Source organism: Choloepus didactylus, chromosome 7 (assembly GCF_015220235.1).
Source record: "Choloepus didactylus isolate mChoDid1 chromosome 7, mChoDid1.pri, whole genome shotgun sequence".
In the NCBI taxonomy this organism is placed as follows: domain Eukaryota; kingdom Metazoa; phylum Chordata; class Mammalia; order Pilosa; family Megalonychidae; genus Choloepus; species Choloepus didactylus.
The window spans coordinates 78,230,040-78,242,742 of record NC_051313.1 but is presented as its reverse complement, the minus strand read 5'-3'; the positions used below and the strand labels follow the sequence as shown (position 1 = coordinate 78,242,742).

The following is a 12,703-nucleotide window of genomic DNA, read 5'->3' as shown; positions in this document are numbered from 1 at the left end:
GTACCAAGAGACGGCTACAGATATCAAGCCGTTTTTCCTTTTTACTACAAACAGTATCTTTCACAACATGTCATAATGGCATTTCAAATTGTATTTATGACAGTTAACTTCTTTTTAAAATGCTAATAAAATTGGCTGTGTCAAAACATTAGTGGCTGCTTTTTAGCTCTGGAATACCAAATTGGACCAGATTCCAGCCCGACTTAAGAACTTTATGGACTTTCAGAAATGTCTAACAAAATTTATTGCACTTCCTTCAAAAGCAGTCTTCTGACTGTCAGTAATAAGATTCTATCAGAGGTTGGGCAGATTCCTGCATTTAGTGGTGGGTTAAATAATATAGCCACCAACTTTCAAGAATAAAGGCTGAAACATCTCTTATTGGTTACCTTTTGAGATAATTCCTATCAATGTTTTCATAGAAAAGGTTTAATTTGGTTATTCCAGACTTCAATTTTTCCAAATATTCTAATTTTCTCGAAATTTTATCCAGAAATTGAACTTATAAAACCCATAGTTATAAATCCAAATTCTAATTTTCATGTTACAAATGCACATCTTCCAGAGGAAACATCAGAGTTAACTTCTTAAATTCCCCCAGTAGAATATAAACTTTTAGAAAGCAATTAAGTATTTTAAAGACAGTTATACTGTAATATTATGGATTAAAGTAACAAAATAGAAGCCTATTCTGGGTGTGAAAAGGGGAGCAATTCAAACCACTGAATTTACAGCTGCTCTCCTAAAGCTGTAGAATACATCCAATATTTAAATATAATCTCATATAGCCAAGGAAAAAAATAAAACTTTGATCCTTGAGCCAAAAATAATCTGCTCCCATCACCCCCAGGTTCTAGCATATACTAGGATATACTATGGAAAGGGGGAAGAAAGAAAGCTTACCAAGTGTCAAGCCCAACTGACACTGAACACTTTCCACTATGTAACTGTGAAATGCTAAAAGTAAAATTTCACCAAAATATCATAGTAATGATACATTATACAAATTTAAAATGTTTACAAGGCTTACCAAAAGCTGAAGTTACTGGCGAAATGTATCTTAAAGTGATAAAATAAGACAAAGCATGGTAAAAACTGCTTTATTGGTGGCAGTTAGTACAAGTCAATAAATATTGATCCCCCAAAAGCTCAGTTATTTATCAGATTACTGGTCCATAGAGAGCTGAATTAAATTGAACCAACTGCTGGGATGATAAACTGAAGTCAATCCTGCTTCTTAGGAAATGAAGCCATGGCCAGCTGATACAGAGCATACATTGTTCCTTAAAAAGAAAAACAAACAAAAAAGAACTTAGAAGAAATTCTGACATTCAAATAAAACAAACGTAATACACCAGCTTAAAAATTGTAAGATAAAGGCAAGGTTGGTATTAAAACCACTTTTATGGGAACATAAGTATTTTGATAGGTGCTAGCAAAATTTAAAATGTATATATAAAAGACATTTAATCTAATTTTAATATTAACTTTTTTCTAAAGAAGTGTCAGCCATGGCACAACGTATTTGTCAACTTAAAAACGTGTACAAGTTTTAAAAATATGACTAAAGACAGATATAAAGGTTATTCCCATACTAACCTAAGGTTGCCTAAGCAATACTAATGACTGAAAAGTCAAAGAGTTCCAAATATGTAAATCTTTCCTCAAGTGTACTATTATTATAAAACCAAGGAAGAGTATTATAATTAAAAAAAAATCAAATTTAACCTAAGAATAGCTAATAACTGGAATTTTATTTTAAAACAATTTCCAAAATGTCTAAGAAATAACACTGTCTGAAAAGAATTTGGGACTTCTTCATTAAAAAAGCCCAAGTGTCACTATCTGGTTGTCTCAATCTATAAATTTCTACTTTAACCATATTTAATTCAAGCCAAAGACAGCATTTTGTAATGAGCAGGGGGACATGGTAATTAGAGGTTAAATCCCAGCTTTTCCACATTAGAAGCAAGTTTTATCCTGGGTATTTAACATAATGTCCTTATCTTTAAAATAAGGATACACCATAGACTTCAAGCAAGAGTTACCGAAATCCATGTGGCACACAGTAATGATGCAAATCTTATTTCCCTTCCTCCCCCAGAGAGCAATCATTCAAATTCCTCTTAGTACAGCGATTTGTGATGTTTCATAGCTAATCCCAAATAGTGAACTGAACCAATCCACAGAAAAAAATTCAGCTAATGCCCAGCAATGTCTCAATTTTCAATCTTTATGCCATATCTTTCTTAGGTCTTTGGTACTTTCTGCCATAGTCTCCTAAAAAAATTAGTGGCAGATAACAAATGACTATATATTTAAAAACAAAAACCAAAACCAGAGAAACAAACTTGGGAGCAATATGCTTAGTATGGCAGCAGGCCTTTTATGAACACAAATGTGATTTCATGGATGTGATTTTATACTGTCATTTTCAAACTTGAGAAACTGGTCTTTTTCATATGAATGTTCATGATAATCTGCAAATTGTATCAGGTATTTTATAGTCTAAACCAATTTGAGGATCACTGACATAAAACAGACAAATGCTAGGGAAGTATATCAATTCTATTTTTTCCAACACATTCCCAAAGGATATTAATACATAAATCAGTTTATACCACTTTCCTGTCATGGCACTTAAAATAAAATCCACCTTCTTTAACTCTAGCCTACAAAGCCCTGCATTACCCAGATCCTGCCTACTTATCTGATTTCAACTGGTACAACTGTATACTCCAGAGATGAACACTGCCTGACTTGATATCCTCCTGGTTGTTCAAATTCACCATAAATGTCACTTCCTCAGAGGTTCTCTCTGACCAATCTAACATATTCATACAGTTACACTTTACCACACCATTTATTTAAATTATCTGAATAGCACTTACTGCCATCTGATGTTCTTATTTATTGCCTATCATCACTTAGCAAAAATATAAATTCTATGAGAAACCTTGTGACTTATTCTCATGTACAAGTGGCGGCTCACACTGGACAATCAATAAAGACTTAAAATGGCTTCATACCAATATAAAATAAAATCCAATGTAAAAGAGTGTTGCTGGATTTTGATTGTACTTTTCAAAGCACAGGATGCAACCCATTAGTAGGTTATCAAATCAATTCAGTGTCTTAAAACCCACAGTTAGTGTTTAAGAATTAAAAACATACCAAAGCACTTTTCATATAGTAAGATTAATTACTGTTTTGTACAACTTTTGCATCAGGCATAAATATATATGTATACGGTTTTTGATGTAAAATATGTTTTTATTGTGGATCACAGTTAAAATATCTGCAAGCCCTTGCTAGTATAAAACAGCATTAGACTGGATGTTCTTGGCTGAAAAATAGGCTCCAGGGCTCCTAGTAATAGAGGCTTCAGAAAGCCATCTTTATCAGAAGATAATCATCAAACTTCATTGATGTTTTTTTTCCTAAAACCTTGGGTTCTGGAAATGGATTGCCTAGGTTAAATGCTGGCAGAAAAAAAGCAATAGAGATGTTAGTTACCATTACTATTAGTTTCCTATAAACCTTCAAACATTCTAAATGACTTACCACCAACTGTAAGAACCATAGTGGCTCTATACAGGAGGGCATCAGCTATCCCGCCCTTCAGGTGCACTGGTATTCCATTATCCTCCTAGGTAAAAACATAAAAACAGTAATAGATATGTCACTTGTTTCCAATAAAATCTAAGTTTTAAAAGACTAATCTGTTCATATCAAATTAAGTGGCTTCCTTAACCCATGGAATAAAATATTTTCAATATCAAAATGAAAAAGGCCTAGAATTTTCCCTTAGATTAACAGATTCTTCTCCAGTACTACTGAAATAAGAACTCCTAAAACTCAATATTCTTTCTTCCAATCAAAAGTTAATTTGAGATCCAATAAAGATGTTCTTGCTAAGGAATAAAGAAATTCCAAAGCTTTGAAAACACTGAGTTCATCAACTTAAATATAAAATAATTAATAATCATCGCACTTTACATTTGGTCATTGGAAAGAGTTTTTTCCCCCTAAAAAAAAAAGGCAGGGAGGGTTTTTTGTTTTGTTTTGTTTATAAGTTTGTTATTCCCTAGCATCTAACCCAGCATCTGGCATCTAGTAGATAACTAATACACCTGTTAAATATAAGTATTTTATTTTTGTGTAGTATACATGTTTTTTTTTTTTTTTATTACTAGAAATTTTATTTTGGAAAAACAAATCAAAATAAACAAAAAAATCACTCATAATTTCACTACTTATAAAGTTAAATTGCTCTGTTCCACTGAGTCTATACCTAAGAAGTAACCACTATTAACAGTATGGTATATATCTTTAACTACTTTTTAATACTTATGCAGATGTAGCTCCCAATTTATACACAAACAATTTTTTCACAAGATTATGTTATAAAATGGTCTGCCACATACTCTTTTCTGCTCAATACTGTTAGTCCATTTAAATGTACTTTGTTCCTTTTAATGGCTATATAGCATTCCACTGTGCAAATACATAATTAAATTAGCCTATCCCGTTACTTCTATATCAATTTATGCTACCACCTAATGTGTATGAAAGTACCAAATATTGATATAAGTATTTTCTATACCTGGCCAACAAAACCTATTTTAAATCTAAGATTTTGCCAATCAGATAGAAAAAAAAGTAGTAATTTATCATTCTAATTTGCATTTCTTATTTGTGTTTAGGAATTCTTTGTACACTAAAGATATTAACCTTCTGTTATACTTTAAAAATAATTTGCTCTCAATTTGTCACTTGTCTCTTTTGACCATAAATAAATTTTATATTTTTATGTTATCAACCTAAGCAGTTTTTCTCCTTTACCACTTCTAGGCTTTGTAAAGACTTCCTTAGGAAAACCTCCCCACTCCCAAGATTTTAAGGAGTATTCTCCCATATTTGTTCTGTTTCTAGGCTCTTTATTCTCCATGATCTATTTGTCTATTTCTGTGTTAACTACCCAAAAGAATGCCAACCCAATGTAACTCCTCCCTGAAGTGTACTTGACCTATACATTTTTCCCTCGTTTCTCTTTCTGTTTCTGTTTACTGGGATCAGCAAATACCCAGTAAACTATCAATACAGTTTTTAATTATTGTTCTGTTAACGCAACAGGATCATTAACAATCAGAAAGCTCCAGATTTACGTCCCATCAGCATCTTTCGATAACTTGATTATTACAAGTAACAATCTCCTAAGATTGTTAGATGCTGATGGGATGTAAATCCGGAGATGTCTGTTAATGATCCTGTTGTATTAACAGAACAATAATTAGAAACAGTATTGATAGCTATTAATAATTCAAATTATTAATAAAAATGGTTGAGTACCTGAAATAGCTTTTGTTTTTCTGCAACTTTATTTTCAAATTGCCTGCGTGAAGCAGTACTTATGGTCCTCCCGGCAATTTGACGAAGAGCCTGAAATGGAAAATCCACATATAGTAAACAGATTCATAGTCTAAAGAAACCTTCAAAATCAACCATTTCCAATCATTCATATTATAGAAGGAATTTGAGGCTTAAAGCATATCCACTTTGAGAGTAAAAAGTCACGGACCAGCATCCAGGTTTTCCCATTTGTCGTTCACCCCCTGCTCTTCATATTACATACTGTAGTCTTCAAAAACCACATTCAAGAAGCAATTAATGCAGATTCTGACCCCTACCCCCCCCAAAAATAAATCATGATCTTTACCTTAACTGAACCAATAGCATTTTATAATCCTTGAGGAAAATTTATTGATATGACTATTACAGAAATAAAGAATAGATAGCAAGAATATACTAAACTTGAAATATTTTAATACCCTACCACATTATTAATCTATTACATGACTGCAAAACACATTGGCATTATCCCTACTTCATTAAAATGTTTCCTTCATTAAAAGTTTCCTAAAAATCTTTAATAAGGTATCTTAAAAAGAAAAAGGCTTGCATTACATTCAGTTGAATAACGAGATAAACATGCCCTCCACTTTCTAAAACAAATAATAGACTGAGAAGCTAACTAAAACTTTACTGAATAATTACAAAAGAAGACGACTGCTGTTTCATTTTCTTTTTATTTCTTTTTTGAAATTCTGGAAAAATATTTCACATGCTCAAAGTCAGTGGAGGAGTGAAGGGCACTGCACAACCGTCTGACGGAAGCAATCCTGCACTCCAGGCATGACTACTCCTAAATTCCCATCCAAAATGGAATGACTTGCTTTTTAAATCGCCTTCTTGATGCTCGCATAGATCAGAACCCTTAAAACTTTTCAGCACCAGGGCAATACCGTTTTGTCTGGTGCTTCCGGGTGTCAGAAATTCCCGACTTGGAGCTTGGTTTTACTCGCATCAGAGCTATAACCTCATCAATGACCTACAGGATTGGGGGTGGTGACTAAGAACCCAAGGCTGATCTAACCCACAATTCTCCGGTCACCTTCCCAGACTCTCTACTCCCTACATTTACCCAGCACGGCCTGGGGCGGGAAGAATGTACGGAAAAGAAAGAAGGTCAGGCGAAAAAGAAGTCTAAGGTGACTTCAGAAATCGCCCCCTCTGTTTTGTGAGAGTGGCCTAACACCTAACACCCACCCCCCACCCCCACCCATTATGAATGCAACCCGGGAAACTCCTCACCAACAGATTCCTCAGCATCTTGACTCTTGCTACTGCTCACCAACCGCGACAACTGAGCACCAAGCAAGAACCGAGCCCCACCGGATCCGGAACTATCTTCTGGCCTTGGCGCAAGCGTTGAGGAACCGGTGTTTCCGAGCCGAGGCGGGGCTTGCGCTCCTAACCATAGAGAGCGAAAGAAAAGCGAGAGCGACCGTTTGCCGCTGTGGCCACTCTAGCAGCAGCTTCGTCACGTGATCTCGTCCCTGCCCTTCCGGTTGCCGTTAGGGTCGCGGGCGCCCGGATTCCTGCGGAAAATCGAACGTCTTTAGAGAGCTGTAGAGGTGCGGGCTATCTTAGAAAATTAGTGATTTGAGAGAAAAGGCGTGAAGTTGGACAATCCAAGTTTTCGGATGATGAAATCACCAGTGCTGCCACTGTTAGAAGCAGAAAGAACACTAAGTTGGCTAAACTGTAGTTGTGAAGTAGAATGAAATAAAAAGCAACTTCTCTTACACGGATACAATCAGTTTTTTTCCACCGGTGAAACTTGGGGAGTTGTTATTGTTCCTTGTGCTGAAAATATGCTGGAAAGAGCTGCGCCGGGATACAATTTTTATCTTCTTGTACCTGCTTATGCCGCAGAAGTCCCATGAGAAAGCTCTTCCACAGTAATCCCGAAATTGTGGGAGCTGTTCACTGGCTTGTCTGGGAATAGCTGTAAAGAGGGGAAAAGTTTAAATGGGAACAAGAAATGGGAAAGGCAAATCTGGATTCATATCAATTCTTGCTGTCTCAGGTCCAACAGGATACTATATTCCGTTGTTAGAGTTAATGACCATAGCAACTATTTACTGTATAGATTGCTGTCAGTGTATCTTGCATTAACCTCACTTAAATAATCCCACGTGTCTTTATTCCCTATACCCACCCCCAAGTGTGCATAATTATGGACATAATATCTACCATATGCTTTTTACAAAATCTTACAATTATTTCATTATGCATTTCAAATAAAAAGTTGATATATGGTGTAAAACATTGCAAATAAAAGCTATTCATAATAGATTATTCCTGATATCCTTGGAGTTTTCTTCACGATTTACCCACCAAGTTCCCTGTCCTGAATTCTTTTTCTCACCAAGGTTTATAAATACCCTCTTACATAGGGATGGAAAGGACCCCTCTGTATTATGCACTGTAACCAAATCCTTGAGCACAATTACCAGATGCCAACAGCTGAAGAATGGGGATTTATTAAAAACAAATTTCTATAATCTGAACTTGTTAACACTGTATGTGCTCTCATTTAATGTTATCTCTGTAAGTTAGCCAACTACATTGTAAATTTCTCAGGAACAGAAACTATGGGAATTTTTTTTTTACCAATCTCCTAGCAATGCTTAAAGAGAGTGCTGATTAAATGATAGATGAATTAATGATATATACTGGGTGGCAGATCCAGGAAACTTAAGGCTCTACCCAAAAAGAACCAACAATTCACATTAAATAAATCCTAATGTGCATGTCACTTAGCACAGCACAATCTTCCCTCTTTAGTGGATCATTTCATTAGGATATAAACATGTTCCCAAATTAAAAACAACAAAAACCTTTTACTTTCATTTCCAACCCATTTCTTTTTTTCCTTAAAATAAAAAATTTTTTACTTGTTTTTCCTTTCCTCTCCTCCCAATTTTTCTTGATACCATTTTGCACAGGCTATTACTGCTTTATTTTAGATCAGCAATGGCTTCTGTGTTGCTAAATGAACTGTCAATCCTGTTTTCATCATCTCTTCCTATAATAGCATTTAACATAGTAGATTAGATTACTCCCTAGAAATGTACTTCTAATTTTTTAAAATTTGGAAATAATAAATAAATGCAGTTAAGTATAACATTTATGTATAGGGTAGTTTGAAACATGGTCTGTAACTTGGCTTCCATGTATTATTCTCTTTCAGTGGTTCTACTTCAGAAGTTGCTCCCTTTGGTTTCCTTTCTTGGATCCTCATCTTCTCAACCCCTAAATTTTGGAGTACCTCACCTCTTCTCAACATTCATCTTTTTTGTGATCTCATCCAATCCCATGACCTGAAATATCTTTTCTGTGCTGACAACTCTCATGTCTCCAGTGTGACCTTTCCCATTAACTCTAGACATCTCCACTTAGATGTTTGTTCTAGTTTGCTAATGCTGCCAGAATGCAAAACACCAGAGATGGATTGGGTTTTATAAAATGGGGTTTATTTGGTTACACAGTTACAGTCTTAAGACCATACAGTGTCCAAGGTAACACATCGGCAATCAGGTCCCTTCACTGGAAGATGGCCAATGGTGTCCAGAAAACCTCTGTTAGCTGCGAAGGCACATGGCTGGAGTCTGCTCCAAAGTTCTGGTTTCAAAATGGCTTTCTCCCAGGACGTTCCTCTCTAGGCTTCAGCTTCTCTCCAAACTATCACTCTCAGTTGCTCTTGGGGTGTCTGTCCTCTCTTAGCTTCTCTGGAGCAAAAGTCTGCTTTCAACGGCCGTCTTCAAACTGTCTTGCATCTTTAGCTCCTGTGCTTTTTTCAAAGTGTCCCTCTTGGCTGTAGATCCTCTTCAAAATGTCACTCTCAGCTGCACTGAGTTCCTTCTGTTTGTCAGCTCATTTATATGGCTTCACTGATCAAGGCCCACACTGAATGGGTGGGGTCACACCTCCATGGAAATGATCTCATCAGAGTTATCACCTACAGTTGGGTGGGGTGCATTTCCATGCAGACAACCTAATCCAAACGTTCCAACTTAATCCCCACTAATATGTCTGCCCCACAAGATTGCATCAAAGAATATGGCTTTTTCTGGGGGACATAATACTTTCAAACTGGCACATTCCACCCCTTGGACCCCAGAAAAACATATTCTTTCCAAATACAAAATACATTCATCCCATCACAATATCACAAAACTTAAATCATTTCAGTAACAATAGTTAAGTACAAGATCCCATTAAATCAGTTACGGGTGTGGTCTGTCCAAAAGCAAAATTCCCCTGACTGTGGACCTGTAAACTTAGAACAAGTTATGTGCTTCCGATATACAAAGAAGGGACATTCAAAGGATAAACATTCCCATTGCCATAAGAAGAAACAGTAAGGAATATAGGGTTAACAGGACCAAAACAGTTCCTAAAACCCACAGGACAAACTCCATTAGATTTCACAGACTGAGAGTCATTAACAGAATGAGGTTGCATCCTTGGGGCTTGAGAGAGCGAGAGTCTAACCCTTCCTAAGGGCCTTTTCGGCAGCCCTGTCCTCTCCAAATGCTGGGGTGAGTTCTCCAACATATCCACACATTGGGGAGACCACCTTCTCGGCCCCACCCTCCTCAAACATCAGGGCAGCACCCAGATTCCCTTCCATCTTCCGGGCACACGCTCAACCCCTTCACAACAGTGGGGTGGCAGCCAGGCTCTCCCCAATTCCCTGGGAATGTGCTCCACCCTCTTTGGGACCTGGAGTGGCAAAACTCTTCCAGAGCATGAGGCGGAATGCCCACCCTCTACCTCTGGGGCAAACTCACCCTTTTCATGCGTGTGGGCCACTCCACTCTCCTAGCCCGAGACCTCTTGATTCCAGACCTCCACCTCCATGGCTCTGTCTTTGAAGAAATTTTTCCTTCAATTTGTTCCTTGTCTGTCTCCTCCAATCCAGACTGGCAATGGCTCTGTCTATAAAGATCTCACAAAAATTCTGTTGGCTTCGCATGAAGCACACAGGGGTCAAAGCCATCAGACAATAGGACTTTCCACAAATCCTTTCTGCTTAACTGCTTTTCCAATCTTGGCTTGTACCGAAATGGCGGCTTAACAATAGTTAAGTACAAGATCCCATTTGGTTACACCCTCATGTTGGTCTGTAGCTTCTGGGATTCCACCCCCTGGAAACCCCTAATTTTCCAAGCCATCAACTTCTGGTTCCTTTGAACCCAAGAGTTCAGTTCAAAGTTTATCTCTCTCCACTCACATTTTACTATAAGCTGCAAGTAAAAGCCAGGCTACTTCTTCTATATTTTGCTTGGAGATCTCATCAGCTAAATATTCCAGATCATCACTTTCAAATTCTGCCTTCCATCCAACACCAGGACTCAATTTTGCCAAATTCTCCACCACTTTAAAACAAGGATCGCCTTCCTTCCAGTTTGCAACAACACATTCATCATTTCTCCTCAAGTCCTCATCAAAAGTATCTTTAGAGTCCATATTTCCACAATCTCTTCAAAGCAGTTTAGGCCTTTTCTATCAAGCTCCTCACAATTCTTCCAGAATCTTCCCATTATCCATTTAAAAAGCTGTTCCAACATGTTTGGTATTTGCAAACTCAGCAGCACCCCACTCTTGGTACCAAAATCTGTTCTAGTCTGCTAATGCTGCCAGAATGCAAAACACCAGAGAAGGATTGGCTGTTATAAAAGGGGGTTTATTTGGTTACACAGTTACAGTCTTAAGGCCATAAAGTGTCCAAGGTAACACATCAGCAATTGGGTCCCTTCACTGGAAGATGGCCAATGGTGTCTGGAAAACCTGTTAGCTGGGAAGGCATGTGGCTGGAGTCTGCTCCAAAGTTCTGGTTTCAAAATGGCTTTCTCCCAGGACGTTCCTCTCTAGGCTTCAGCTTCTCTCCAAACTATCACTCTCAGTTGCTCTTGGGGTGTTTGTCCTCTCTTAGCTTCTCTGGAGCAAAAGTCTGCTTTCAACGGCTGTCTTCAAACTGTCTTGCATCTGTAGCTCCTGTGCTTTTTTCAAAGTGTCCCTCTTGGCTGTAGATCCTCTTCAAAATGTCACTCTCAGCTGCACTGAGTTCCTTCTGTTTGTCAGCTCATTTATATGGCTCCACTGATCAAGGCCCACACTGAATGGGTAGGGTCACACCTCCATGGAAATGATCTCATCAGAGTTATCACCTACAGTTGGGTGGGGTGCATTTCCATGCAGACAACCTAATCCAAACGTTCCAACTTAATCCCCACTAATATGTCTGCCCCACAAGATTGCATCAAAGAATATGGCTTTTTCTGGGGGACATAATACATTCAAACTGGCACAATGTCTAATGGGCACTTCAAACTTAATGACCAGAGCTGAATTCACTTTCTACTCCCTAGTCCTAAATCTTCTCTGCAATTTTCTTCCATTTTAGGTCCTAAAACTTTGACTGTTTCATTATTCTCAAACCCCATACCCATTAGAAAATTCTATGGGTTGCACCTTCAAAATACAATCTGAATCTGACCACTTCTCATGATCTCCACCACTACTACAATCTAGGCCAAGCCATCATCATCTCTTGCTTGGATAACTGCAAAAGCCTTTTTTGACTGGTTTCCCTACTTCCACTCTTCTAGTCAGTCTATCTTCTACACATCCATGAACCTTTTAAAAACTTAAGTCGAACTTATGACTCCTCTGCTCAATACTTCTGTTTACTGCTGTATCTCTAGCACATGGAATAGTAACTGATACATAGAAAATGCTCAGAATATTGGCTAAATGAATTAACAGTATGCTGCATAAAATAATGAACTTATTAAATATAAAATTTTTTAAATATTTCTTAAAATTGTACTCCTTCCAAACATTTTTCAGTTCCAGAGTTCCTCATTCATTGTCCCCTTGTTCCTGCTCTGGTAAACTGTGATTATCCTGACAAAAGTATGGCTGAAATCTGTCTGGATACCTATCAAGCTTTACTGGATTTTCCCAGGCACATTTGAGATTTTCTATCAGATTTCTAACTTCATCCCCAGAACCAGAACAGTTACTATAAGAATAGGTTCCTTTCCAAACATCACTTTGGAATTCTTTTGTCATTGTTCCTTTATAATATTAGGATATTACTAGAAAATGGACCTGACCTTACTTTTAAAAATATTTTTTCCAAAGTGTTCTTGAAACAATGTAACAGAATTGATAGTATGCTATTTAGAAGTGGAAAATTTGAGGTAGGTAAATGATTAATTTAAGTCTTGTAAATAAGTTAAGTTTATATACGTCAGAAAATACTAAATTATTTCACACTGTTAAT

The 12,703-nt window shown here is 37.1% G+C and overlaps 1 protein-coding gene across 1 annotated transcript; it reads right to left on the bottom strand.

The window, feature by feature from the left end:
- Window positions 1-1,084: 1,084 nt before the first annotated feature.
- Window positions 1,085-6,812, bottom strand: LOC119540449 (cytochrome c oxidase subunit 7A2, mitochondrial). Its single transcript, XM_037844594.1, has 4 exons — window positions 6,655-6,812; window positions 5,353-5,442; window positions 3,565-3,649; window positions 1,085-1,283 (listed from the first exon to the last, which is right to left on the bottom strand). The coding sequence occupies exons 1-4, from the start codon at window positions 6,670-6,672 to the stop codon at window positions 1,225-1,227; spliced, it is 252 nt and encodes an 83-aa protein (XP_037700522.1). The 5' UTR covers window positions 6,673-6,812; the 3' UTR covers window positions 1,085-1,224.
- Between the last annotated feature and the right edge of the window lie 5,891 nt (window positions 6,813-12,703).

Bases quoted from the DNA above. Each gene is read 5' to 3' on its own strand.
- LOC119540449 (XM_037844594.1), bottom strand. The intron at 3,650-5,352 runs GTACTCAACCAT...GTTTTTACCTAG, and splicing joins AAAAACAAAAGCTATTTCAG to GAGGATAATGGAATACCAGT. The intron at 1,284-3,564 runs GTAAGTCATTTA...TTTCTTTTTAAG, and splicing joins TATGGTTCTTACAGTTGGTG to GAACAATGTATGCTCTGTAT.